The sequence below is a fragment of the Scyliorhinus torazame genome, chromosome 16, assembly GCF_047496885.1.
Source record: "Scyliorhinus torazame isolate Kashiwa2021f chromosome 16, sScyTor2.1, whole genome shotgun sequence".
In the NCBI taxonomy this organism is placed as follows: Eukaryota; Metazoa; Chordata; class Chondrichthyes; order Carcharhiniformes; family Scyliorhinidae; genus Scyliorhinus; species Scyliorhinus torazame.
In genome coordinates, this window is record NC_092722.1 from 60,124,247 (window position 1) to 60,151,331 (window position 27,085).

A 27,085-nucleotide genomic window follows, 5' to 3' on the forward strand; every position below is an offset into this window, starting at 1 on the left:
CTGTTGGCTTTTTCGACTCCTCACTCTCTGCAAAGCAAGTGCCTTCAATTGCCTAAACTCTTAAACTCTGAAATATCTTCTCTACGCCCTTTGACCTTTCCTACCTCGCTTTCTTTCTTTAAGCCACTCTTTAAAACCTGTCCCTTTCACTAAGCTTTTGGTCACGTAACCTAATAGCTCCTTGTGTGACTCCGTGATTTATATATGCTCCTGTGACGAGCCTTGGGAATTTCAATTGCGCTAGAGGTGCCATATGATTGTAAGTTGTTGAGCTCCAGACTTGGAATCGTGCTATCCCGCTCAGCCGCTATCCGTCTCGATTGACGGTGTCTTGGAATTAATCAGTTTTCAAGGTTGTATTGAGGTACAATTGTCTTTCCTCTCCTAGGTGTGAATGTGACGGTACCAGCCCAGCCGGTGACACCTCCCCTCTCTACCTCTCAGATGATTGTGGACCCTGACTCAGGAGAATTTCAACTCGTCGATATCTCAAGACGGTTCCTCAACCATGATTCCTTCTGGACTCTCCCGAGACAGTTTCTGGGAAATCAGGTGCATTTGAAGTTTTTAAGATATTTAGCGTTATCCCTCAAACTTTGAGAGCTTTATCTCTCAAACTTTGTTATTCTGTTTATCTCACACTTACAGCACACTGGAGTTTCAGGCTGAAACCAGTCAGAATTGTTGTCCTGCTTTTAATCATGAGTGAAGATTTATGAAAGGCAACCTTCAGGCTGTTATCACTTGATGCAAACTCAGTCATAGCACATGAGTAAGAATAAAGAAGCTTTTGTCTGGCTGATGTTGTAAATATCAGTTTATATAAATTCTTATCTGTACAAGTTTGGAGTGGTACCAGTGTGGTCTTGTCAAATGGGTCAGATGTGCTGTCCCATCTTGGTGAGCCTGTATACTCTCCCACACTTGTGATCTCCCCTTGCCTTAGGCATGACTGAACTGTGATGGAAACTCAAGGCATCTATCTTCCCCTCAAAAGAAAGGAAGCTGAAGAGTGCTGTTGATAGCGGGGTGAAAACTTTTTGGGAAAGTGGCAAGCTGCTATAATTTTCATGGTTTCGCTATCCCTGCATGGTGAATTTTGGAGTAACCGTGCCTATATTATTGCTGCGGAACACAGGTAGCTGATGAAGATGAGGGAGTCAAAGGGTGGGGACGAAAATTATTAAAAGGATAAGAGAGAGGAGAGAGCACTTTACTGCCTGCAGCCCGATTTTGACACATTTATTCATTTGTTTTGGTGTAAGCAGTTCTTCAGATGTCCAACTTGTCACCATTTCAAAAGTGGGAATTGTCCAGTGTTGGCCATTCTGTAAATTGTTTTTCTCAGCTCTGTTTTTTTTTCCTGAACGAGCCCTGATATTTCTTTTTTACTCAGAAGCAGTTCCCACTCCTCCAGTGGCTGATATTTTGGTACCTCTTGGAACTTTTAATCATCGTGGTACAGTTTTGCAAAAATACTAAATTGTTCAGGAGATTAGCAGCAGGAGATATGAGTTTTCAATTCACAGGGAAGAAATTATTTCGATAAGTATTGGCTGGTTAGTCTCTCCTTTGAAAGAGTTCTGTGTTTTAACTGTCACGCCATAAGTCAAGATCATTTTTATGTTCCAGGCCCAAATCTTATTTCACCGTTGATTGTTGCACCTTCCATGTTTCTCAGCCACACTTGTGTACATTTCAAAGAAAATCACTGTCAGGGGCGGTGATTCTTTCTAGAAATGAAGCTTACTGTGCTTGCTTCATTCATGTTCCCTCGTGTTTGGACCTCCTTCCAAATGTATTGTGAGAATACGGATAGATTTGCACTGTTAAAGGGGACAGTCTAACTAAAATAAACTCCTTGCTATATTCAATGACATTTGGAAAGGCATCAAAAATTTGAAGGTGTTTGTGTCGGAATCAAGATCATGACGTATCGCATTGGGATATTTTTGGTTTTCTTTTTGGGTTATTGTCCAGGTAACTAATGTTCTCATGGCTAATTTAATAAGTCTTAAAACAGTTGTTGCTCAGTGGGAAATTTATAAAGTGGATCCACGTTGTAAGCATTGAAAGGTTAACACCTGTAGGCTAGCATTGAACATTAACATTGAAAGGTTAGCACAGTGGTTAACACGGCTGCTTCACAGCGCCAGGGTCCCGGGTTCGATTCACGCTTTGGTAACTGTCTGTGCGGAGTCTGCACGTTCTCCCCGTGTCTGCGTGGGTTTTCTCCAGGTGCTCTGGTTTCCTCCCAGAAGTCCCGAAAGACGTGCTTGTTCGGTGATTTGGACATTCTGAATTCTCCCTCTGTGTACCCGAACAGGTGCCGGAGTGTGGCGACTAGGGGATTTTCAGAGTAACGTCATTGCAATGTTAATGTAAGCCTACTTGTGACAATAATAAAGATTTTTAATAATTATTATTACCAGGGATTAACATTTTATTTTGCACAGATTTCATGGAGGAGTAGTTTTGGTTTCTTATGACCCAAATGTTCTTTTTTTATAGCACACTCTGTTTGCTCTCACGTCATCTTGCAGGAATTCTGATCTTGTTGGAATATCTTTCTTTGATTCTTGATTATCGTCACAGGATCTTATGCCTGATTTTTGTTTTGGAGCATAGTTATACATCTTAATTATCCCTGCGTAATTGCTAGACTTTATTTGCCATCTCATGCTGCTTACAGAGAAAGCCAACGTAGTTTTGTTCTGTATAGATTAGCATGAAATGCATTTCGCAAAGGAGCCAGCCATTAATCTAATTTAGCGGCGCAGTCAGTCAAATCCATCACCAAGCAGTGTTTTGGCCATTCTGCTTCCTGCTGTGCCACTTTGTGGGCCAACAATAACGAGATTTATCTAATCACTACCCGTAAGGCAATTAAATCTTTTTATTATCTTGGATTGGATTGGATTGGATTTGTTTATTGTCACGTGTACCGAGGTACAGTGAAAAGTATTTTTATGCGAGCAGCTCAACAGATCATTAAGTACATGAGAAGAAAAGGGAATAAAAGAAAATACATAATAGGGCAACACAACATATACAATGTAACTACAAAAGCACTGGCATCGGATGAAGCATTCAGGATGTAGTGTTAATGAAATCTTGAGCTGACAATTCAAGCTGACAATAGTTTTTGGTGGTGATATGATTCCAGCTGGCCCCAATATTTGGCCATAGCGTACTCTGCCAACATAGAACATAGAACTGTACAGCACAGAACAGGCCCTTCAGGCAACGATGTTGTGCCGAACTAGTCTGAAACTAAGATCAAATCAAACTACTCCCAATCATTCTAGTGCATTCCATATGCCTATCCAATAACTGCTTGAAAGTTCCTAAAGTGTCCGACTCCACTACCATAGCTGGGAGTGCGTTCCACACCCCAACCACTCTCTGAGTAAAGAACCTACCTCTGACATCCCTCCTATATCTTCCACCATGAACCTTATAGTTATGCCCCATTGTAACAGCTACATCCACCCGAGGAAAAAGTCGCTGAACGTCCACTTTATCTATCCCTCTCATCATCTTATACACCTCAATTAAGTCACCTCTAATCCTCCTTCGATCCAATGAGAAAAGCCCTAGCTCCCTCAACCTTTCCTCATAAGACCTACCCTCCAATCCAGGCAGTATCCTGGTAAATCTCCTTTGCACCCTTTCCAATGCTTCCACATCCTTCATCCTGCAGTTTCCTCCTAACTTGACACGGCGCAAGGATTAATTTGATGAAGAAAAACATTTAATTATCTACCAATTGACACAGTCATCTGTTCGAAATTCTAGATTGCGCCAGATATTTCTCTAATGCACCAAGGAACACTTCTGCAAGCAAACCCTGGGCTGGATTCTCCAAAAATGGGGCTATGTCCCCACACCGGGGCAAAAACGCTGGCGTTGCATGCCAGACTTCCCTTAAAAAAAAAATTAAGAGCTATTCACCTACCTGCAGGGAGCTGGAGGGCCCCGGAGTGCTTCTCGCAGCTTTAACTGATGATACGGGCCCCCGCACCTCCGGTTTCCAGTCCGCGCATGCGCCTCCAGCGGCCGAGCCGAACGCGATGGCGGACTCAGCCGGTGTATCTGGGCCAACAAACAAGGTCCCAACAATCTGCCCCACGCCGCTCCATCTAACCCGCCCAATCGCCGCCCCAGCCGCCCATAAGGTCCCCCTGGTACGTGATCCCCCGTCCCCCACCAGGGCGGCCACGGACTGAGTCCCGACCGGCCAGACGTCGTTAGAACCCCGCAGTCGGGAATCTGGCTGGCCGGGACCGGAGTATCGCTGGGAGGGCCTCTGGCAATGGCCCCTCAGCCGCGCTGCGTAATTCGCGTGCAAGCGATTCTCCGAGCCCAATTCTCGCCTAATCGGCGATTCTCTGCCTCCGCGCCAAACGTGATTTCAGCGCGGGACTGCGGAGAATCCAGCCCGCTGCCTTTCTATCAGCCATCAATTACCTTCTCGGCACGATATCTAGTATGTGTCTAGGCACTCACTCACCCTTTTGATTTCTGCAATGCAAAATGTCGAAATATACAAAGTACTTTAATCAGGAATGATGTAACTGTTGGGGTGCAAGTAAAATAAAATGTCTAGTGTAAGCAAGAAACCTTTTGACCTAATGTTTTTTGCATGTGCTGGGTGGTGAAGGATTTAATATTTGTTTCAATTAGTTGAAAATCCATTTGTTAAAGGAAGTTGAGTTGAATCTTGATAGCTGGATATGTTAGTTTCCAGGTCAGAGAATGTGCTTGTTTTAAGACGTTTAAAGTTCAGGATACCATAATGGCACCTGTTTTGAGAATGTGACGTTTGGTTGTGGGCAGGTCGATTCGTACGGTGGGTTCCTGCGCTACAAGATTCGCTACAGTGTGGCACGAGGGCAAGCAGAGCCTGAGCAAAAGGCAGATGTGATAATAATAGGAAATGGAAGAAAGCTAATCTACAAAACGAAGACCCCGACCCAGCCTGATGTCATTAATCAGAAAGAAATCCTGTTCACTGAGGTAAGAAGAGAATTTCCAAACCCAGTCATCTTCACTGGAGATTCTCATTCTGATTAACTGTAGGTGCTCATTCCTGATGCGAGGTTTGTCAGGCTGTGGACCTGGATCAGGCCTATGTCAGGCCGTTTTGATGACCCACTCCCATTAGATTTGGATGCTCTGGGCCTGTACGGCACTTGGGATGGACTGGAGAGCCATCAACAGTTACCACATGCCTTGTGTTGGAACCAACAAAATGTCAGAGGGAACAGTTGAAATCCATTGTTTCTTTCACAGTGGGTGCATTTGATTAAAAATGAAATCATGTTCAACAGAGCCAAGATTTTATTTGACGTCCTCAAATAAGGCTTTGAATTGCTAGAATTTGGGCTTGATGAATGATAGGAAGGCCATGTTCTAATTTTGCATTCCCTGGATCTAGTCTCTGCATTGAGTGCAATTTTGCTCCCAAACAAATTAAAGCTTTCGAGTCTTGTTTTTCACAAAAGTGCAACTTTTTAGTTTGTTTGATCGGGAATTAAGAATACTAACCTTTCCGGGAAATTGGAAAATTCGCGAACAAGAGGCTGTATGATGTAGAGTTCTTAGTCATGGTGCCCTTTTTACATTTCATTTCCCATATGTATTTAACTTAAAAGCTCATTAAGTGGTTGAATTTTGGTGAGAGCATGTCTCTGCTGAAGTTCAAAGATTTATTTTTGCTTGTGGAGCAATTTGAGCACTAATGCTGTTGGAAGACCATTGCTCTGACATGTTCACAGAACCTGGGATGAAAAGTACAAAATAAAGCAACAAATCCAGGATCCATACATTTAACAAATTAACAAAGTAATTGTAACCATGCAACATAAGTCATGATTTCCACGGCTGTTCTGTGTTTTGGCTCTGGTTTGAAACCCAATTTTGTTTCCTCGATTTAAATGCATGAGTGACTTTTGGTTGAAAATTAGCTTGCCGTTCGTTCGAGCATTATTGGTATGTTAACTCGCAATCTGGGCATTTCTAGAGTTCTGCAACATACGTGATCATCAAGGGCGACAGGGTGTCACAGTGGTTAGCACTGCAGCCTCACAGCGCTAGGGACCCAGGTCAAATTCCGGTCTTGGGTGACTGTCTGTGTGGAGTCTGCACAGTTTCCCCATGTCTGCATGGGTTTCCTCCGGGTGCTCAGTTTCTTCCCATAGTCCAAAGATGTGCATGTTAGGTGGATTGGACGTGCTAAATTGCCCCTTAGTGTCCAAAAATGTGTAGATTAGGTGGGATTAAGGGGATAGGGCCTGGATTGGGCCTAGGTAGGGAACTCTTTCGAAGGGCTGGTGTAGTCTTGATGGGTCAAATGGCCTCGTTCTGCACTGTCGGGATCCTATGATGATCAATTAACAGAATTGTAAATGTTTTCTCAATGGCTGACCAGTAACATGGCTGTAATTCGGAGGGTTGAGGGATATAGCAGCTGTTACATGATTGTAGATTATTGAATATTATATGCTGCTGCACCTTTGAAAGTTTGAATTGTGGGCTGTGACATCTTGTGGAGTGTGATATCTAACTGCTTTGATAAGTGATGACAAAGCTGTTCTGAAACTAGTTTATGAAACAAATTCTTCTTTGACTGTTTGATAAATCTTGGTATCTGTAATGCAGCCCAAGTGGACTTCTGAACGTTAACTATCTTTAATATCCTCAAAGATATGGATTTTTTTAACGCTATGAGGCAAAATTCAATTTTTATTGTTCCAACAATTGAGGAAAGCATGATAACTCATTTATATTGCATTTTTTTTTGCTAATAGGATAACTGGCAACACGAGTCAGGTACTCCTGTGACCCGTGAAGATCTCATGATGACGTTAGTTAATCTGGACAAAATTATGATCCGAACAAAATACGACAATAAGATGGCCAGCGTTGGTCTGAGTGACATTGTCATGGATACCACCAGTGTGGAATTCACAACTCTGGGAAAACCACTCCTTGTTGAGCAGTGCAGGTACCAAGCAGATATCCTCCTCATTTTATCGGTCTCTGGGAAGTTGCAAATTGGCTCGAATTTCCTTGATCTGGCTTGCAATGAAGTTTACATCCATTTCTACATTGATTTTGCCTGTGGCAATTTACACTGAAATTCCCTGAGACTAAAAATCATCTCCATAAAACACCGAAGTTAGCGATTTTGTAACCCGAAACATTTAAATGCTTTGCAGTAAATTTATGTTCATTCAGATTTGGCACAAATGCAGAAAATTGGAGTTCTGTGCTCTTTGTGAAACAGCAGAGCTTTGTTCTTGAACAAAGTGAGCTGTGCCAGATGTAATTTGGGTGTGGTGCTGATGCTAAGGAAATTTGCCTGTAGAACAGTAGGAAGAAATTCCTTTGAGGAGAAGTGGATGACCAACTCTTGCAGAGAAAATCAAGCAACAGCCTGCCCGGTAGGTGGGGGCTGGGGGATGCGCTGGAGATGGTCAAGCAAACAGGATGGAAGCAGGTACCACACAAACATGAAGTTTAATGGTCTGAATTACGGGACAAACAGCATTCTGGCGCTGTGTAGCCCCGGACACAGGACAGTGTGCTCCAATATGGGGCCATCCCATAAAGGTACGGGATAGTTGGTCACCCTAGTTACATCAAATACTTCCAGGAAATTCCAGTCCAGTTGTATTGATTAGCATGCAACAGTGCATTTATGCCAGGAACAATCTGGCATGTTTATGTGTGCAGGAATCGAAGTTCAAAGTCACTAATTTGAAGCAGATAAATACAGTGTGAAAAATTTGCTTTTTTTCAGATGCCCTCTCAGTTACAAGGGTCTGTCATGTGAGACCTGTGCCCATGGATTTAAACGTGTTTTGACTGGGCCATATCTGGGTGTATGTGATGGCTGCAGCTGCAATGGCCATGCCAGCAGCTGCGACAAAGTCACAGGACATTGTCTGGTAAGAGCATTAAACATTACAGCAAGAACATGTTGTAATTAAAACCAAAGAAACATTAGGAAAAAGAATTCTGCCATTCAGAGATTACTTAGTCATCTACTTTCTGTCAGGGATGTGTAATGGCTCAGATTGTTTCAGGGAAAGATTCATATTTTATATTAGGGTGATGGCCCCTTTAAGAGCTTGGTTCTCTGGAGATGATTTCTGGTAAAGCAGCTATTTCCAGTAATTGATCATGTGACCAGGTTGTTACTGCCGAGGCTGGCATTTATTACCCATCCTAGTTACCATTGGGAAGGTGGTTGTGAGCCACTGCCCCAAATGACTTCAGTCCTTGTAGTAAAGGTGCTCCCATGACACGCGAAAGGTGCTCCCGTGACGAGGCAGTGAGCAAGTCGATGTGGTGATCCAGTGACTGTCGCTATGTCCTCTGCAGAATCCTCCCATAAATTCAAAAGTACTCCTCTCTTCCGACCCCACCAACGACAGCACCCTCTTCACCAATGACAATGCTGGCAATGCCACGAGGTTGGAAATAAGTCTTCCTAGCAAAATTCCGAACCTGCAAGTATTTGAACGCTTCCGACTGTGCTAAGCCATATTTCTCTGCTAACTCCTCCAGTCTCGCAAACCGCCCCTCCACAGGAATAATCCCATTTACTGCCACACTCTTATCCTCCGAATCTCTAAACCTGGCATCCAATCTAGCCGGTTCAAACATGTGATCGACGCCCCCCCGTCTTAAATGCCTGCACAATTGCCGTATTTATTTAAAAATATATATTTTTATTAAAGTATTTGCAAAATTTTTTATAACAACAAGCAAAATAATAATAACATAAACAACAACATGGTAAAATAGACATTTCCCACCCAACCCCTTCTGTACATCCCTTAACCATATTGCACCCCCCCCCCCCCCCTTTCATAGTGCTGCTTCTGCTGACATTTTAATTTCCCCGAGAAAGTTGACGAATGGCTGCCACCTACAAGAGAACCCCAGCATTGACCCTCTCAAGGCAAACTTTATTTTTTACCCCCGGGAAATGCCTTTAGATATATGCAGGTGAGGGCTTTTGTGAGGCGACAGATGAGGGAATTCCCGTTGCTCCCGGCACAAGAAGTTCAAGATAGGGTGATCTTGGGTGTATGGGTCGGGGAGGCAAGGTGTCGGAAATACACCAGAGTTGAAAGAAGAGGGGGAAGCGCTGGTAGAAGAGTTGAAGGGTAAATGGGAGGAGGAGCTGGGGGAGGAGATCGAGGAAGGTCTGTGGGCTGATGCCCTAGGTAGGGTTAATTCCCCCTCCTCGTGTGCCAGGCTCAGTCAACCTGATACAATTTAAGGTGGTCCACAGAGCGCACTTGACGGGGGGGAGGCTGAGTGGGGTGGAGGACAGATGTGGAAGGTGCTCAGGGAGCCCGGCGAACCATGTCCACATGTTTTGGGCGGGGGGGGGGGGGGGGGGGGGGGGGGGGGGGGAGGGGGGGGGACTGCCGGGGGAGAGTGTGTGAGCAAGAGATAACGTGAAGGGTTGGGGAAACTGGGACGTACGGGAGAGGGCCAGTGTACAAAGCTGTGTAAATATATAATTTTGCCATGTATATATCTTGCTCTGCGCGATTTCTTGCTTTCTTTTGTTACAGGGGGGGGGGGGGGTGGGGTTTATTGTTTGTAAGGGAGAAAAATTGTGTTAAAAAACTTTAATAAATATATTTTTTTAAAAAGGCAAACTTTATTTCTCCAGCTTGAGAACCCCGGCCTTGTCACTGACCCAAGTCTCCATGCTCGGGGGCTTCAAGTCCCTCCACATTAAAAGGATCCTTTTCCAGGCTACCAGGGAGGCAAAGGCCAGAACGTCGGCCTCTTTCACTCCCTGAACTCCCGGATCTTCTGACACTCCAAAGATCGCCACCTCTGGACTCGGCACCACCCCCGTACCTAGCACTGTGGACATTGCCTTGGCAAACCCCTGCCAGAACCCTCAAGCTTCGGCATGCCCAAAACATATGGACATGGCTGAGCTTCCCGAACACCTCGCACATCTGTCTTCTACCCCGAAAACTTGCTCATCCTCGCCGCCGTCATGTGTGCCCGGTGCACCACTTTAAACTGTATTAGGCTGATCCTGGCACATGATGAGGAGGAATTAACCCTGCTTAGGGCATCCGCCCACAAGACCCGCCTCTAACTCCCCACTTAACTCCTCCTCCCACTTGCCCTTCAGTTCCTCCACCGGGGTTTCCTCCAATAACTCCTGATAGACATCCAACACCTTCCCCTTTTCCACCCAGATACCAGAGACTACACTGTCCTGTATCCCCCGTGGTGGCAAGAGTGGGAAAGCCAACACCTGTTTCCTCAGAAAATCCGCACTTGCACGTATCTGAAACCATTCCCCGGCGGCAGCTTGAACTTGTCCTCCAGCGCCTTCAGACTGGAAAACTCCCGTCTATGAATAGATCCCCCATCCGTCTAATTCCTGCTCTCTGCCAGCTCTGGAACCCGCCATCTAGCCTGCCCGGTGCGAACCTGTGGTTATTGCAAATCGGGGTCCAGACCGACACATTCTCCACCTTCTTGTACCTCCATTGCCCCCAGATCCTCAGTGCCGCCACCACCACCGGGCTAGTGGAGTAACGGGCCGGTGAAAATGGCAGAGGTGCAGTTACCAGTGCTCCCAAACTAGTGCCTTTACATGACGCCCCCTCCATCCACTCCCATGCCGGCCCCTCCCCCACCACCCACTTCCTATCATCACTATATTTGCCGCCCAATAGTAGTTGCAGAGGTTTGGCAGCGCCAACCCACCCTCCCGCCGACTGCGCTCCAACAACATTTTTTTCACTCGCGGGGTTTTATTCGCCCATACAAAGCCCAAAATAATCTTATTCACCCGCTTAATAAAGGCCTTAGGGATGAAGACGGGGAGCACTGGAAGACAAACAAAAATCTGGGGAGGACCGTCATATTCACGGTCTGTACCCTCCCCGCCAGCGAAAGTGGGAGCATATCCCATCTTTTAAAGTCCCCTTTCATTTGCTCCACCAGCCAGGTTAGGTTAGCTTGTGTAGTGCCTCCCATTTCCGAGCCACCTGTATTCCCAGGTAGTGAAAGCTCCTCTCTACCATCCTGAGCGGCAGCTCCTTCAGTCTCCTCTCCTGCCCCAGTGCCTGGATCACGAACAATTCACTTTTTCCCATGTTCAATTTATACCCCGAAAACCTGCCAAATTCCCCCAAGATCTGCATAACCTCCCCCAACCCCTCCACCGGGTCCGAAATGTACAAGAGCAGATCGTCCGCCGCGCAGCGAACCCCAGTACGCCAACCCCCCAAACCAGCCCCTGCCAATTCCTTGACGCTCTCAGCGCCATGGCCAATGGCTCTATAGCCAGAGCGAACAGCAACGGGGAGAGGGGGCACTCCTGCCTCGTCCCTTGCTTAAAGTACCCTGACCTCAGCCGGTTCGTGCACACGCTCGCTATCGGCGCCTGGTAGAGCAATTGCACCCAGTCAATAAAGCCCTCACTAAACGCAATCCTTCCCAGCGTCTCCCATAAATACTCCCACTCCACCCGATCAAAAGCCTTCTGCGTCCATCGCAATCACCACCTCCACCTCCTCCTTCTGAGGGCATCATAATTACATTTAAAAGCCTCCGGACGTTAGCATTGAGCTGTCTGCCCTTAGCAAATCCAGTTTGGTCCTCCCCTATCACCCCCCGGGGACAGTCTTCTATTTTGGTGGCCAAAATCTTAGCCAGCAGCTTGGCATCTACGGCCTATCGATATCGGCCTATATGACCCACTTTGCTCCGGGTACTTCTCCCGTTTAAGAATGAGTGCAACATTGGTGGGGGGAGGATCCCCCTCTCTCTGGCCTCGTTAAAGGTCCTCATCAGCAGCGGGCACAACACCTCTGAGAACTTCTTGTAAAATTCTACCGGGTAGCCGTCTGGCCCTGGGGCCTTGCCTGACTGCATGCCCTCCAGTCCTTTAACAATTTCCTCTGCCTCAATCGGGGCCCCCAGCCCCTTCACCAGGTCCTCCTCCACCCTCGGGAACCTCAACTGATCTAGGAATCGCCTCATCCCTTGTGCTCCAGCCGGGGGTTCCGACTCATGTAATTTGCTATAAAATTATTTAAAGACATCGTTCACCCCCCTGGGTCCAAGACCATGTTACCCTCCCTATTCCTTACTCTCCCAATTTCCCTGGCCGCCTCTCTCTTCCTAAACTAGTGCACCAGCATTCTGCTCACCTTTTCCCCATATTCGTAGACCACCCCCCTTGCCCTCCTCAACTGTTCCACCGCTCTCCCCGTGGTCAACAACTCAAGCTCTGCCTGCAACCTGCACCGCTTCCTCAGGAGCCCCAGCGTCCGGGGCCTCCGCATATCCCCTATCCACTCGAAGTATCTCCTCCACTAATCTCTCCCCCTCTGCTCGTTCCACCTTTTCTCTGTGGGACCGAATCAAAATTAGTTCCCCTCTGACAACTGCTTTCAGAGCCTCCCAAACTGTCGCTGCTGATACCTCTCCCGTGTCATTTGTTTCCAGGTAATTCTGGATGGACTTGTTCACCCGCCCGCAGACCGCTTCGTCCACTAACAACCCCACATCCAATCTCCACAATGGGCGCTGCCCTCTCTCCTCACTCAACCGCAAATCCACCCAATGCGGGGCATGATCAGAGACTGTAATCGCCGAATACTCCGTCCCCGCCATCTTCGGAATTAGCGCCCTGCTTAGAACAAAAAAATCAATACGGGAGTAAACTTTATGGACATGAGAAAAAAACGAAAACTCCTTCGCCCTCGGCCGCTTGAATCTCCACGGGTCTACACCCCCACCAGCTCCATAAAACCCCTCAATTCCTTTGTCACGGCAGGCCTCCTTCCAGTCCTGGATTTTGACCGGTCCAGATCGGGATCAATAACCGTATAAAAGGCCGCCCCCCCCCCCCTCTCAGGCCGTTCGACTCCAAGTCCGGGATCTTGCCTAACACCTGCCTCATAAATCCCACATCGTCCCAGTTCGGCGCATATACGTTCACAATCACCACCCGTACACCCTCCAACTTTCCACTCACCATTATATATCTACCCCCCTTATCAGCCACAATTCTTCCAGCCTCAAACGCCACCCGCTTACTGATCAATATCGCTACCCCCCTGGTCTTTTAAGTCCAGCCCCGAGTGGAACACCTGACCAACCCACCCCTTTCTCATCTCGTCTGGTCAATAATCTTTAGATGTGTCTCCTGAAGCATTGCCACGTCTGCCTTCTTCAAATGCACGAAAACGCGAGCCCTTTTGACCGACCCATTCAACCCTTTCACATTCCACGTAAACCCCCCCCCCCCCCCCCCCACAATGCCGACTAGCCATAACCTTTTTTTGGCCAGCCCCGATCCCGCGCCCCCCCGCTTCCCTGAGCTCCCCCACAAGCAGCAGCTGCCCCTGACCTCCCATTTGTTCCTCAATGATAGTTCCTCCCCTGTCAGCAAAGTAGCCTCCCCCCCCCCCCCCCCCCCAACACACACACACACACACACAACAGGACACAAAACCTGATCCCCCAGGTCAAGCAACGACTTAACACATACTCACCCCCCACCTCGCTACCGAGAGTCAACTGAACCATGCTGACCCTGACAACCCCCGCCCCCGGTACCAAACAGTCTGACTCCCTATTGTTTGAACCCCTCTCCCGACATGAAATAACCATTTAGCAACATTGCATTCCCCAGTAAGTAAACAACCTCAAGTAGACCAATGAAGAAACAATTGCTTGAAACAGGACCCAACCTCCCACAGAATAGCACCAACTTCAGGGCCCCCTTCCCCCCCCTCCGCATCAAATCTCTACAACACACAGCACCCACAAACCACCACTCAACCCAAAACTACATACAATCTTATTTGAACCGATACAAAAATTACTAAGATTGCGAACCACCGTCACTTAACTTCTTTGAGACTAAAGTGTCCTTTAAGACGCTTCTAACTTCTGTTCTTTAATAAATGTTCAAATATCGTCCGGTGTCTCAAAGTAAAGATGCCGGTCTTCGTGCGTAACCCACAACCACGCGGGATACAGCAACCCGAATTTCACCCCCTTCTTGAAGAAGATCGCCTTCACCCGATTGAACTCAGCATGTCTCTTGGTCAGCTTCGCTCCCAGGTCCTGATAGATGCGCACCTCGCTGTTCTCCCATCTGCTGCTCCGCTCTTTCTTGGCCCACCGCAAAACAAGTTCTTTGTCCGAAAAACGGTGGAAAAGCACCACCGTGGCCCTCGGCAGGTCATTCGCCTTCGGCTTCCTTGCGAGGGCTCTATGCACTCCGTCCACTTCCAGGGGCCGAGAAAATGCCCCGGCCCTCATCAGCGTCTCCAGCATGCTCGCCACATACGGTCCCGCATTCGACCCCTCAATTCCTTCAGGGAGGACAACAATCCTTAAGTTCTGCCTCCTGGACCTGTTCTCCAGGTCCTCCAGCTTCTCCTGCATTCTCTTGTGGCGCTCATGTAATACCTCCACCTTGTGCTCCAGTACGGTTAGATAGTCCTCCTGGCTAGATAACTTCTGCTCAATTTCTTGGATCGCTTTCCCTTGGGCCGCCTGACTCAATACCCTTTGATCGACCGCAGCCTTGATCGGGTCCAACATTTCCTTTTTCAGCTCAGCGAAACAGTTGCTCTGTTGCTCCTTCGACCACTGAGCCACCGCTCCCTGGTCCTGACCCTCCGCCATGCTGCGCCGTGGTACCAGCTCCGACTGCTTCACTCTATCCGGGCTGAGTCTTTTCACACGGCCACTTCTAGTCCAATTAGCCATACATCGGAGAGGGAATCCTTCTTAATATTGTCCACTGCACCGATCTATCCCCTAAAGTCCGAGAAAAGTCGGGAAAAAAGGTCCAAACGTCCGTTCCAGGCGGGAGCTATCGAATGTGCGACATACTCCTCTATGGTCGCCACCGGAAGTCCCTCCGCAATTGCCGTATTTTTAATGTAACGACCACCACTGGATTCTCAGAAAATTTTCCTGGTGCAAACAGCTGGGGCGTTATCACTAACATTCGAAGTCCTATCCCCATAAATGACCTAGTCTCCATCCTCACCCAGACTTCCTCTTCATCCACGCACCAGCCCAACACCTTCTCCACGTTCGCCGCCCAGTAATAGTACATCAGGTTCGGCAGCGCCAGACCCCCTGATTACCGGTCCCTCTGCTAAGACCCTTTTCCGAATCCTTGCCATCATAGGAATTTGGTATTCTTGTTGTGAGGCTGCTGGGCTCATCCTGAATCTGTCCTGATGAGTGCAAGATGAAAAGCTTTGACAGCATGTCTCTTTTCAACAATTCTCAATTATGCAGCAGCTCAGTCAATGTGTTTAAAAAAAAAAAAAAAACCGCAGATTAATGTTGTGTGTGGAGACACGTCATCAAAACCACTAAGATGCTCTGGAGAAGGGTGGATTTGGATCCAGTTGTGACTTGGGTGACTGAGACCTGGGCTTAACAGGCAGTTCTTGCTAATTATGTCATCTCACAATCTGCCTATCTTGGATTTGCGGTACAGGTGTGCTTGCGAGTTGTTGGATAAAGATCCGAAGTAAATTCTGTTTCCTTGTGTGAATGTTGCTGAAGGAGTTGAATGGCTTTTAGCGGTTAATATGTTTTTTTTCCACACCTCTCAGAGCTGCCAACACAACACGGAAGGTCCACACTGTGACAGGTGCAAGGCTGGATTTTTTGGCAAACCCACTCGAGGAACCACCAACGACTGCATGCCGTGTCCATGTCCGTTTACTGATTCCCGCAGGAGGTTTGTGTCCCACAGCTGGAAAACTCTGGAAAAACAGTTTTGCTGGAAAATAAATTTGCGGACTTGACATTGAGAGCGTCAGATTTGTGGTTTGGTGTAGATTTGGGAATGGACTTTTTATTTGGGAATGAACGATTTATTTTTCACACGTTGTGTTCACTTACCACTTGCCATTTACCAATTTCCCTCTCAATCCCCTCCAGCACTGAAGCTGATTTCACGCAGCCCCATGTGTGAATTTAATTTCGGATTATTGGCGTGCTGTTTACCCTGAACAAGTTCCTGCCCACCTCTGAAGTCCACTCTTGCATACCATCTCAAAGTGATCAGCAGTTACCAATCAGGTTGGCTATCCTCAACCTGAATGTGACAGACCTCCCGCACTATGCTCAGGATGAGCCCAGCAGCCTCACAGCACAGACCAGAGGGAACTGCGGACCTTTCTGCTCACGCCATGCATTTTCCCAATTGTGCCTTCACTTTGCGAAGAAGCACAGGAGACATTTTTTTTCCAAAGATTGAACATGGGGAGGAAGCCAATGGCGTAGTGGTATTGTCACTGGACTAGTAATCCTGGGTAATGCTCTGGGGATCTGGATTCAAACCCCACCACGACAGATGGTGGAATGTGAATTCTATATCTGAAATTAAAATTCTCATGATGACCATGAAACGATCGTCGATTGTCATAAAACCCCCTGGTTCACTGATGTCCTTTAGGGACGGATATCTGCCGTACTTACCCGGTCTGGCCTACATGTGAGTCCATCCCCCACAGGAATGCTGTTGACTAATCGATGCCCTTGGGCAGCACCGTAGCACAGTGGTTAGCATAGTAGCTTCACAGCTCCAGGGTCCTGGGTTCGTTTCCCGGCTTGGGTCACTGTGTGGAGTCTGCACGCTCTCTGCGAGGGTTTCCTCCGGGTGCTCCAGTTTCCTCCCACAGTCCAAAGATGTACAGGTTAGGTGGATTGGCCATGATAAATTGCCCTTAGTGTCCAAAAAAGTTAGGTGAGGTTACTGGGTACGGGGATAGGTTGGAGGCATGGGCTTAAGTAGGGTGCTCATTCCAAGGGCCGGTGCAGACTCGATGGACCGGATGGCCTCCTTCTACACTGTAACTTCTATGATTCTATGAAATGACCCAGCAAGCCATTATATCGAAACCGCTCTATAGTTATTCTGGTTTGAATCTCGCCCAAACAGAACAGGGACTGAGCACCTCTGCTCTCTATTGGCTGGATGGGTGACTGATACATTTGGTTTGTAATAAGTGCAGACTAATAACATCGACTGCTGCCAAATAGGCTGTGTGGCCCAGAGCAGCCAATGGACTGATACAATGAATGGAAAAATTCTCACCAGTGTGCAATATAGAGTTTTGGTGTAGGAATTAAAGAGCATAGTTTCTAATAGAATGCAGAAGCTTAATCTTAACTCTGATCTGTGAGTACTTGAAGCAGTGACTCTCCTGTGCTCCCTCCATCTTTTTTTCCCTCCACATTCCCTACCTCTGTGCTCCTTCTTCACCCTCCCTCCCTCTCTCTCTCCACTACTCCCCCTCACTACTCTTTCAGCGCACTCTCCCTCTCCACTCTCCCTCAGAGCTCCCTCCCTCTCCACTCTCCCATAGCGCTCCCTCCCTCTCCGCTTTGCCTGAGCGCTCCCTCCCTCTCCATTCTCCCTCAGCACTCCCTACCTCTCCGCTTTGCCTGAGCGCTCCCTCCCTCTCCATTCTCCCTCAGCACTCCTTACCTCTCCACTTTGCCTGAGCGCTCCCTCCCTCTCCACTCTTCCTCCTGAGTTGAAGAGTCTGTATGTAGGACATCTAATATGTCCTTATGAACAGGTGTTTCCTGCATCATTTCTACAGCTGATGCTCTGTAGAACTGTTTGTGCAGAGAATGTTTCAGGATGGAGGTTATTTTAGTAATGAAAGTGCCTTTTTTAAAAAAGAAAACTGGCATTGCCCAGGGTAAATTTGGGAAGTGATTGTCGATTGCAGAAACCATACTGACGTGTGTCCTTTCTACAGATTTTCAGATACCTGCTTCCTGGATACAGATGGGCGTCCCACCTGTGATGCTTGTAGTGTCGGCTACACTGGGCGTAGATGTGAAATGTAGGTTTATCTCCACAACAATGTAGTTATTGAACCAGTGCCTCGTAGCATAGTTAGCACTGTGGCTTCACAGCGCCAGGGTCCCAGGTTCGATTCCCAGCTGGGTCACTGTCTGTGAGGAGTCTGCACGTTCTCCCCGTGTGTACGTGGGTTTCCTCCGGGTGCTCAGGTTTCCTCCCACAAGTCCCAAAAGACATGTTGTTAGGTAATTTGGACATTCTGAATTCTCCCCCTGCACCCGAACAGGCGCCAGAATGTGGCGACCAGGGGCTTTTCACAGTAACTTCATGCAATGTAAGCCTCCTTGTGACAATAAAGATTATTAAAGATTTTTTTTTTTAAATTAGATGTATTGTTGCTTTAAACTGTGTTTGTTTTTTCCTATAGCTGTGCTCCTGGTTATGAAGGAAACCCAATGACACCAGGTGGAAAATGTAGACTGCAAGGTAAGCTCCAGAAAGCAGGTTATTTTTCTCAGATATATGTAGATAATGGGTGTTTTGGGTTAACTTTATCTTTTCGCGTCAAATTAAATCCCCCAGTTATTAATGACGCTCAGTTTGCAAGAAGCTGAGGGCTCTGCATCTACAGCCGAATTCCATTGCTGCTTAAATAAAAGCAAAATATTGAAGATGCTACAAATCTGAAATAAAAGCAAAATGCTTGGAAAATTCAGCAGGTCTGGCAGCATCTGTGGAGAGAGAAATGGAGTTAACGGCCGGGATTCTCCTTTGCGCGTCCGACCCGTTACCGTTGCTAGCGAGGATGGAGAATTTGGCGCTCAGCCAAGTCTCCCGTTCATTGAAGCGCAACCGGAGAATCCCACTGGTGTGAACAGACTGAGAATCCCACCCCACATTTCGGGTCCAGTGTGACTCTTCAGAACAGATGAAGAGTTGTATTGGACTCGAAACTTTAACTCTGTTTCTCTCTCCACAGATGCTGCCAAACCTGCCAAGTTTTTATTTTCCAGCACTTTCCGTTTTTACCCACAGCTGATTGCTGGTTGAGTTTGCCCATTAGATGGTGTGTGACACTAAGCGGATCACCTGAACTCCAAAACAAACAGCACTCCCTCAGAATGGGAAACCAGGAGAATTTCAGGAGAACTGCCACATTCAAATGTGGGCTGCCTGTTGGGATGAGATACCATTACGATCCCCATAGAGAAAAGGAAGTTTTAAAAAGAGACAAATTTCCCAGCAATCGATGGAAATTGCCAAGGGACAAGATTTCACATGTTAAAACCTTTTACTGTAACAAACCAAAATAAACATTGATCAAGCATTTCTTAACACGCAACTGTTATACCAACTTAAAGCAAAAGGTACTTTTGAATTGACTAATAAATTCAATCGAAATACGCTGTACGATATTTTTACTTCGTGCCATGTTTCTGGCTGCGGAGTAACAATATAAGATTAAGCCTGAAGACACTCACAGCTTCCGAGCAAGCTGATTTCCCCCTGCACACCAGGTCAAAGCTTCTGGTGTCCTTGGGAAATCGGGCCACTCAAAGTAATCCAAATCAGACTTTCACCAGCAAGGCTCAACTAGGTGAAGCCTTGTTCCTTGAATCTCAAAGTCCTGCTGCCTTCCCCTTCCAAATGTAAAACTTTAATATCTACTTTTACAAGCATTTCTGAGCTCTTCACACAAAAGCACCTTTTCTTCGCTGCAGCAAAAACTGCGAGGTTGCGTTTGCTTCTTTCCCCTTTGTGTTCCTCTGTGTCGCCTGTGTTCCCGGTGTGAAACCTGCCACTTGATTTTCAATAGGTTTCGGTTACAGATCAAATGGGGCTTACTCCTGGCAGAAATCCTGTGTTACCTGAATTGAAAGAGACAGTTCAAAAACATAACCATTTCATGAAACCTCACATCTGAAACAATCCAACCCCTGGACGTTGGTTTCAATAAGACTGGATGGATGGACTAAATCATCTATCTGGTGAAGTGAAATGCAAAGTAAGCTGTGTCCAGGTCGTTTCCTTCAGGGTCAGTTCCCAAAGGTTACAGGTGTACGATTGTTCTGTGTTTGCCAGTCTCACCCAAGTCACTAATCTGGGAATTGGCAAGACGTGACTGTTGTAGTAAAATATATTACTTTGAAATGGAACCACTGGTGCCCATACTCAACTTAACATCCCATATTTTATCTAATAACACTGTTACCGAGTTTGAAAAAAGCTTCGGGTTCCATATTCTAAAGAAAGAGCCTGCATTTATATAGCTTCTTTCACAGCCTCAGGACCTGGCTAGGAGTTTCAATTGAGTGTAGTCACTGTTGTAAGGTAGGAAATTGTGTCTCATGAATCTTGACATGCTTTGACATGATTCAGAACAGAATTTCTAAGGATGTTTGTTTTGTTGTACAGCTGGACATATTTCAAATTGTGACAACAGAGGAACAGACCCAACAGAATCATATGATGGATCTTGTCCGTGTAAGGTAGGTATATTATAATCACTTGAGAGTGTTAGACATTAATACAGTGAACATGGCCCTAGACCTGGAGGTATTTACATAGAACATCCATGCAGTGGATGTAGAGAGCATGGATATTAGTAAATAGTTCCAACTCAGTAGTCATTTTGAGTTAATTATGGCCATAGTATCAACAAGATCTATTAGCCTCTTTTCAGTACTCTGTATTTTATGTACCTTTGGTTCAGTCATATTATTGCATGTTTTCCAAATGCACAATAACGTATTTTTGTACTTTCTTTTGTTATGGGCCAGGGTTTAGAAAACCCCAAAGTATATCATGGAGTTCACCTGACCTACAACTGTTTATTGATTTTGGTTACGATGAGCACATAGCCTGCCTTTCAGGTGTTACTCAACAGATTTCTTAGGCGCTTTTAATCAAAAAACAAGCTTTATTCTATGAATTTAGTTAACATTTTTAAAAACACACAGTAAGCATTTTTATCAATGACAAACATAAAGACCCCACTCAGCTGCAGTCATCTATGTATAACCCTGAATGAATTCCCCCCTTTAACTGTTCCAATTCAATAACAAGATCCCATAAACCAAATACCCCTTTTTACCAAAACAGCAGGTTTGAATTCCTTCCAGAAAGAAGTTATCTTGTTTAAGTTATCAAGTAGTCTGGAAACAGCTTTTAAAATGAAGATAGAGAGACACTTCTTTCAACCTGTGCAGTTCAAAAGCCAGTCCAAAACGCAAAACGAAAGTAAAACAAACTCACAGCGCAACAGCCCAGCTCCACCCACACAATGACATCACTGAAGCCATGTGATAAGACAAAAACATTTCTTAAAGGGACACTCCCATCAGACTTTATATTACCACTTGCTGGATTGTCAATTTGTTAGCGCTCAAATAAACATTTTAAAAGCCATTTTAATCCAGTGTTTGGATTTGTCACCCTTTGGTCAAATTCTCTCTCCCTCTGTTAATTACTCTGTCACCATGCCCCACTCTCTGCCTGTCTAACCTTCTTCCCCTCTCCCCGGCCTACTCTGTTCCCTCCTTCATTACCACATTTAGAGATTAATAACGCATGTACTCCAGTATATGTTTTGATTTCTTCACAGCTGGATATTTTACCAGCTCCTGATGTTAAACCTGTCCATTCCAACTAACCATGTTTTTGTAATACTACCAACCATTCAAAACAGTAACAACCCAACATTATCCCTTCCACCAGTTGACCAGTGTGCTCACTGTAGTCAGCTTGAAGTCCACTCTCTCTGTTTTTCAAAAAAATATTTTTATTGATTTTACATTTATTGCTAATAACATTCGCCAGGGCCATCACAAAACGAAGAGGAATCTACAAAAATGGGAATATGAAAAGGAAAAAATACACAACAAACAAACCAGTATACACCCAAGAGTAACATATGTACAGGTGTGGGGACCCTCTAGTCCGCTCTCTCTCAATCGGTCCAAGGGCGGTGTCATCGATCATTCCTCCTTTCTATTCTGTTTGTCGATTTTCTTGGGAATTCTGTGAAATTATTATTCTGATTATATCTGGACCAAAAACACAATTTCATCACCATAGATTTCTGCAGCAGATTGGAGGCCATTTGGCCCTTTGTGTCTGTACTGATTGGTGCGAAGAGTTTCCAATTCTCTCTCGCTCCTTCTTCATAACATTCTTTTTGCTTCTTAACAAAGAACAAAGAAATGTACAGCACAGGAACAGGCCCTTCGGCCCTCCAAGCCCGTGCCGACCATGCTGCCCAACTAAACTACAATCTTCTACACTTCCTGGGTCCGTATCCCTCTATTCCCATCCTATTCATGTATTTGTCAAGATGCCCCTTAAATGTCACTATCGTCCCTGCTTCCACCACCTCCTCCGGTAGCGAGTTCCAGGCACCCACTACCCTCTGCGTAAAAAAACTTGCCTCGTACATCTACTCTAAACCTTGCCCCTCTCACCTTAAACCTATGCCCCCTAGTAATTGACCCCTCTACCCTGGGGAAAAGCCTCTGACTATCCACTCTGTCTATGCCCCTCATAATTTTGTATACCTCTATCAGGTCTCCCCTCAACCTCCTTTGTTCCAGTGAGAACAAACCGAGTTTATTCAATCGCTCCTCATAGCTAATGCCCTCCATACCAGGCAACATTCTGGTAAATCTCTTCTGCACCCTCTCTAAAGCCTCCACATCCTTCTGGTAGTGTGGCGACCAGAATTGAACACTATACTCCAAGTGTGGCCTAACTAAGGTTCTATACAGCTGCAACATGACTTGCCAATTCTTATACTCAATGCCCCGGCCAATTAAGGCAAGCATGCCGTATGCCTTCTTGACTACCTTCTCCACCTGTGTTGCCCCTTTCAATGACCTGTGGACCTGTACTCCTAGTTCTCTTTGACTTTCAATACTCTTGAGGGTTCTACCATTCACCGTATATTCCCTACCTGCATTAGACCTTCCAAAATGCATTACCTCACATTTGTCCGGATTAAACTCCATCTGCCATCTCTCCGCCCAAGTCTCCAAACAATCTAAATCCTGCTGTATCCTCCGACAGTCCTCATCGCTATCCGCAATTCCACCAACCTTTGTGTCGTCTGCAAACTTACTAATCAGACCAGTTACATTTTCCTCCAAATCATTTATATATACTACAAAGAGCAAAGGTCCCAGCACTGATCCCTGTGGAACACCACTGGTCACAGCCCTCCAATTAGAAAAGCATCCCTCCATTGCTACTCTCTGCCTTCTATGGCCCAGCCAGTTCTGTATCCACCTTGCCAGCTCACCCCTGATCCCGTGTGACTTCACCTTTTGTACTAGTCTACCATGAGGGACCTTGTCAAAGGCCTTACTGAAGTCCATATAGACAACATCCACTGCCCTACCTGCATCAATCATCTTAGTGACCTCCTCGAAAAACTCTATCAAGTTAGTGAGACACGACCTCCCCTTCACAAAACCATGCTGCCGCTCACTAATACAAGTATGTATTCAATTCCATTCTCAAAGTTGCTATTCACTCTGTTTCTACCAGCCTCTCAAACGGCAATCAAACAATCCAGACCATATCAACCGTTTATACTTTTTAAAACTTTGCCAATTATCTTGAATCTATGTCCTCTGGCTACAGACCCTACTGCTTGTGGAAACAGTTTTCCTGGTCCCAGGTTCGATTCCGGCTTGGGTCACTGTCTGTGCGGAGTCTGCACATCCTCCCCGTGTGTGCGTGGGTTTCCTCCGGGTGCTCCGGTTTCCTCCCACGGTCCAAAGATGTGCAGGTTAGGTGGATTGGCCATGATAAATTGCCCTTAGTGTCCAAAATTGCCCTTAGTGTTGGGTGGGGTTACTGGGTTATGGGGATAGGGTGGCGGTGTTGACCTTGGGTAGGGTGCTCTTTCCAAGAGCCGGTGCAGACTCGATGGGCCGAATGGCCTCCTTCTGCACTGTAAATTCTATGATATTCTATGAATCTCGCAAAACCCCTTCGTGATTTTTCTTTTCGAATTTTTCTCAAAGAAGTCGCTGAACGGCTGCCACCTCCGGGCAAACCACTGCAGCGATCCCCTCAAGGCAAACTTGATTTTCTCAAGTCTGAGAAACCCCGCCACGTCACTAACCCACAGCCCCGACTTTAGGGGCTCCGAGTCCCTCCATCCTAGTAGGATCCATCTCTGGGCCACCAGGGAGGCAAAGGCCAGGTCATCGGCCTCTCTCACCCCCTGGGCTCCCGAATCTTCCAACACACCAAAGATCGCAACCTCTGGACTCTGTACCACCCAACTCTTCTTCCCACTTTCGCTTCACCTCCCCTATCGGGGCTCCCCCACTCCATCAGTTCCTTGTAGATCGCTTAAACTTCAAACTTCTCCTCCAATACCTCCAAGCTCAGGAACCCCTCATCGATATAGAAATCTCCAAATCTCTCGATCCTCACCCGCTGCCACTTCCGGAAGCCCCCATCCAGTCCCCCCGGAGCGAACCGTTGATTATCACATATCGGTGCCCACACCGACGCCCCCTCCAGCCCCATGCACTGTCGTCACTGTCCCCACACCCTCGGGGCTGCCACTACTACCGGGCTTGTGGAGTACCTGGCCGGCAAGAACGGCAGAAGTGGCTTTAACAGTGCCCCTAAACTTGTGCCCCTACATGAGGCAGTCTCCACGTGCTCCCAAACCGACCCCTCCCCCACTACCCACTTCCTAACCATTGTTATCTTTGTCACCCAATAATAATGAATGAAGTTTGGAAGGGCCAGCTGCACCCCCACCCTCCCCATGCTCCTGCTCCAGCAATACCTTCTTCATCCATGGGGATTTACCCGCCCACACAAACCCTGAGATCACCGCATTCACTTTTTTAAAGAACCCCCTGGGGATAAAAATTGGTAGGCTCTGAAAGACGAACAGGAACCTTGGGAGCACAGTCATCTTCACTGTCTGCACCCTCCCCGCCAATGACAGCGGGGCGCATCCCACCCCCTCATCTGTTCTACCAAGCGACCCAGATTCAGTTTATGCAGCCGCTCCCACCCCCGCACTACCTGATGCCCAAATACTGAAAGCTCCCCCCTAATACCTTGATCGGCATCTCCCCCAATCTCTTCTCCTGCCCCCTCGCCTGAATCGCAAAGACCTCACTCTTGCACATATTCAATTTATACCCCGGAAACTGACTGAATTCCTATAATATCCCCATAATCCCTCCAATCCCCCCCCCCAGCGGTCTGAAATATACAGAAGCAGATCATCCGCGTATAGCGAGACCCTATGCTCCACGCCTCCCCGCACTATCCCCTGCCAAATCCCCAACGTTCCCAGTGCTATCTCCAATGACTCTATAGCCATGGCAAATAGCAGTGGGAAAAGTGGGCACCCCTGCCTCATCCCCCGGTGCAGCCTGAAATAATCTGAACTCACCCGGTTCGTCCGCACACTCGCCACCGGTGCCTGATATAACTGGACCCAGTCCAAAAATCCCTGCCCAAATCCAAGCTGCCCTAGGATCTCCCACAGATATTCCCACTTCACCCGATCAAAGGCTTTCTCTGCATCCATGGCTACCACCACCTCTAACCCTCGTCCCCCTGGAGGCATCATGATCATATCACGTAGCCTCCTGATGCCTCCCCTTCACCAACCCCGTCTGGTCCTCCCCTATCACCCCTGCCACAGAATCCTCTATTGTCAAGGCCAAGATCTTAGCCAATAGTTTGGCGTCTACATTTAGCAGGGAAATCAGTCTGTATGACCCGCGCTGGTCCGTGTCCTTTTCCCGCTTCAAAATGAGGGAGATTGAAGCCTGTGGCAATGTCGGGGGGTCGGGGGGGGGGGCACTCCCAGCTCCCTTGCCTCGTTAAAAGCCCTTACCAGCAGCGGCCCCAATACTCCCAAGAACTTCTTATAAAAATCCACTGGGTACTCATCCGGAACCAGGGCCTTGTCCGATTGCATTGCCTCCAGCCCCTCCACCACTTCTACCAGCCCAATTGGGGCCCCCAATCCCTCCACCAACTCCTCATCCACCTTCGGGAACTCCAACCCCTCGGAAAACTGCCTCATCGCCTCCGCCCCGGCTGGGGGTTCCGACTCATACAACTTGCTGTAAAAGTCCCTGAACACTCCATTCACCCTCGCCGGGTCCAAGACCGTATTCCCTCCTGCGTCCTTCACTGTCCCGATCTCCCTCTCAGCCTCCTGCTTCCTCAACTGGTGCACCAGCATCCTGCTAGCCTTCTCCCCACATTCCTACACTGCCACTCTTGCCCTTCTCAACTGCCGCACCACCTTTCCCGTAGGTAGTAGCCCAAACTCCATCTGCAGTCTCTGCCGCTCCATTAGCAGCCCCGCCTCCGGGCATCCGCATACCTCCTATCCACCTGTAGGATTTCCCCACTAGCCTTTCTATCTCTGCCTTCTCCCTATGTTCCTGAATCAATATAAACTACCCCTTGACCACTGCCTTCAGTGCCTCCCATACCGTACCCGCCGAACCCTACCTCATATCATTAATCCACATATCTCCAGATGGCCTTCGTCACCTGCTCACACACCTCTTCCTCCCCCCATGTCCAACCTGCATTGCGGGCGCTAGCCCCGCCCTTTTCTCACCCACAGGTCCACCCAATGCGGGGCATGGTCTGACACCACTATTGTCAAATACTCAACATCCACCAGCCCCGCCAGTAACGTCTTATCGCACGCAAAGTCTATTCGGGAGTACACGTCGTGCACATGGAAGAAGAATGAAAATTCCTTCGCCCTCGGTCTCCCAAATCTCCACAGATCTACTCCCCCTAGTCATGGGGCACCCTGCTGATCAACCATACCCCCTCTTGGGCCAGCCTTCAGCCTGCATCCCGCACCTTCTCGGACCCGCCCTCTGACTCCCACTGTCATCGATCCTCCTCCTACCATTTTTTAGAAGCCCTTCCCCTGTCAGCAGTTCATCCCCACCCTCCCCCTCCCTTCCGCCAATCCCCAAGAACAACAACTCTGATCCCCCCGTCCCCCCACTAACCACTGCTCCCCCCCCTCCCCCCACTGTGCTCCCTTCATGATTTTAAACAAGCCAATTGAATTTCTCCTTAAATGTCTCTATTCTGAGGAGAACTGTCCCAGCTCCTATGCTACAATATGGACAACCGCATTAATTATTCATAGGTTTTACCACACTGTGATAAGTCTGATTTTGGAATCTGTAGTGGATT

At 47.3% G+C, this 27,085-nt stretch overlaps 1 protein-coding gene across 7 annotated transcripts in view; it reads left to right on the top strand.

Annotated features, from left to right (window-relative positions):
* hspg2 (heparan sulfate proteoglycan 2) overlaps positions 1–27,085 on the top strand; it is a 644,821-nt gene that overhangs the window by 277,914 nt on the left and 339,822 nt on the right. For all 7 annotated transcript variants that reach the window (XM_072478556.1, XM_072478557.1, XM_072478558.1 and 4 more), the window contains 8 exons: positions 389–552; positions 4,840–5,019; positions 6,813–7,009; positions 7,808–7,955; positions 15,660–15,787; positions 17,823–17,909; positions 18,297–18,355; positions 20,285–20,358. In XM_072478556.1, coding sequence (XP_072334657.1) covers positions 389–552; positions 4,840–5,019; positions 6,813–7,009; positions 7,808–7,955; positions 15,660–15,787; positions 17,823–17,909; positions 18,297–18,355; positions 20,285–20,358 — 1,037 coding nt within the window. The remainder of the gene's footprint in view (positions 1–388; positions 553–4,839; positions 5,020–6,812; positions 7,010–7,807; positions 7,956–15,659; positions 15,788–17,822; positions 17,910–18,296; positions 18,356–20,284; positions 20,359–27,085) is intronic.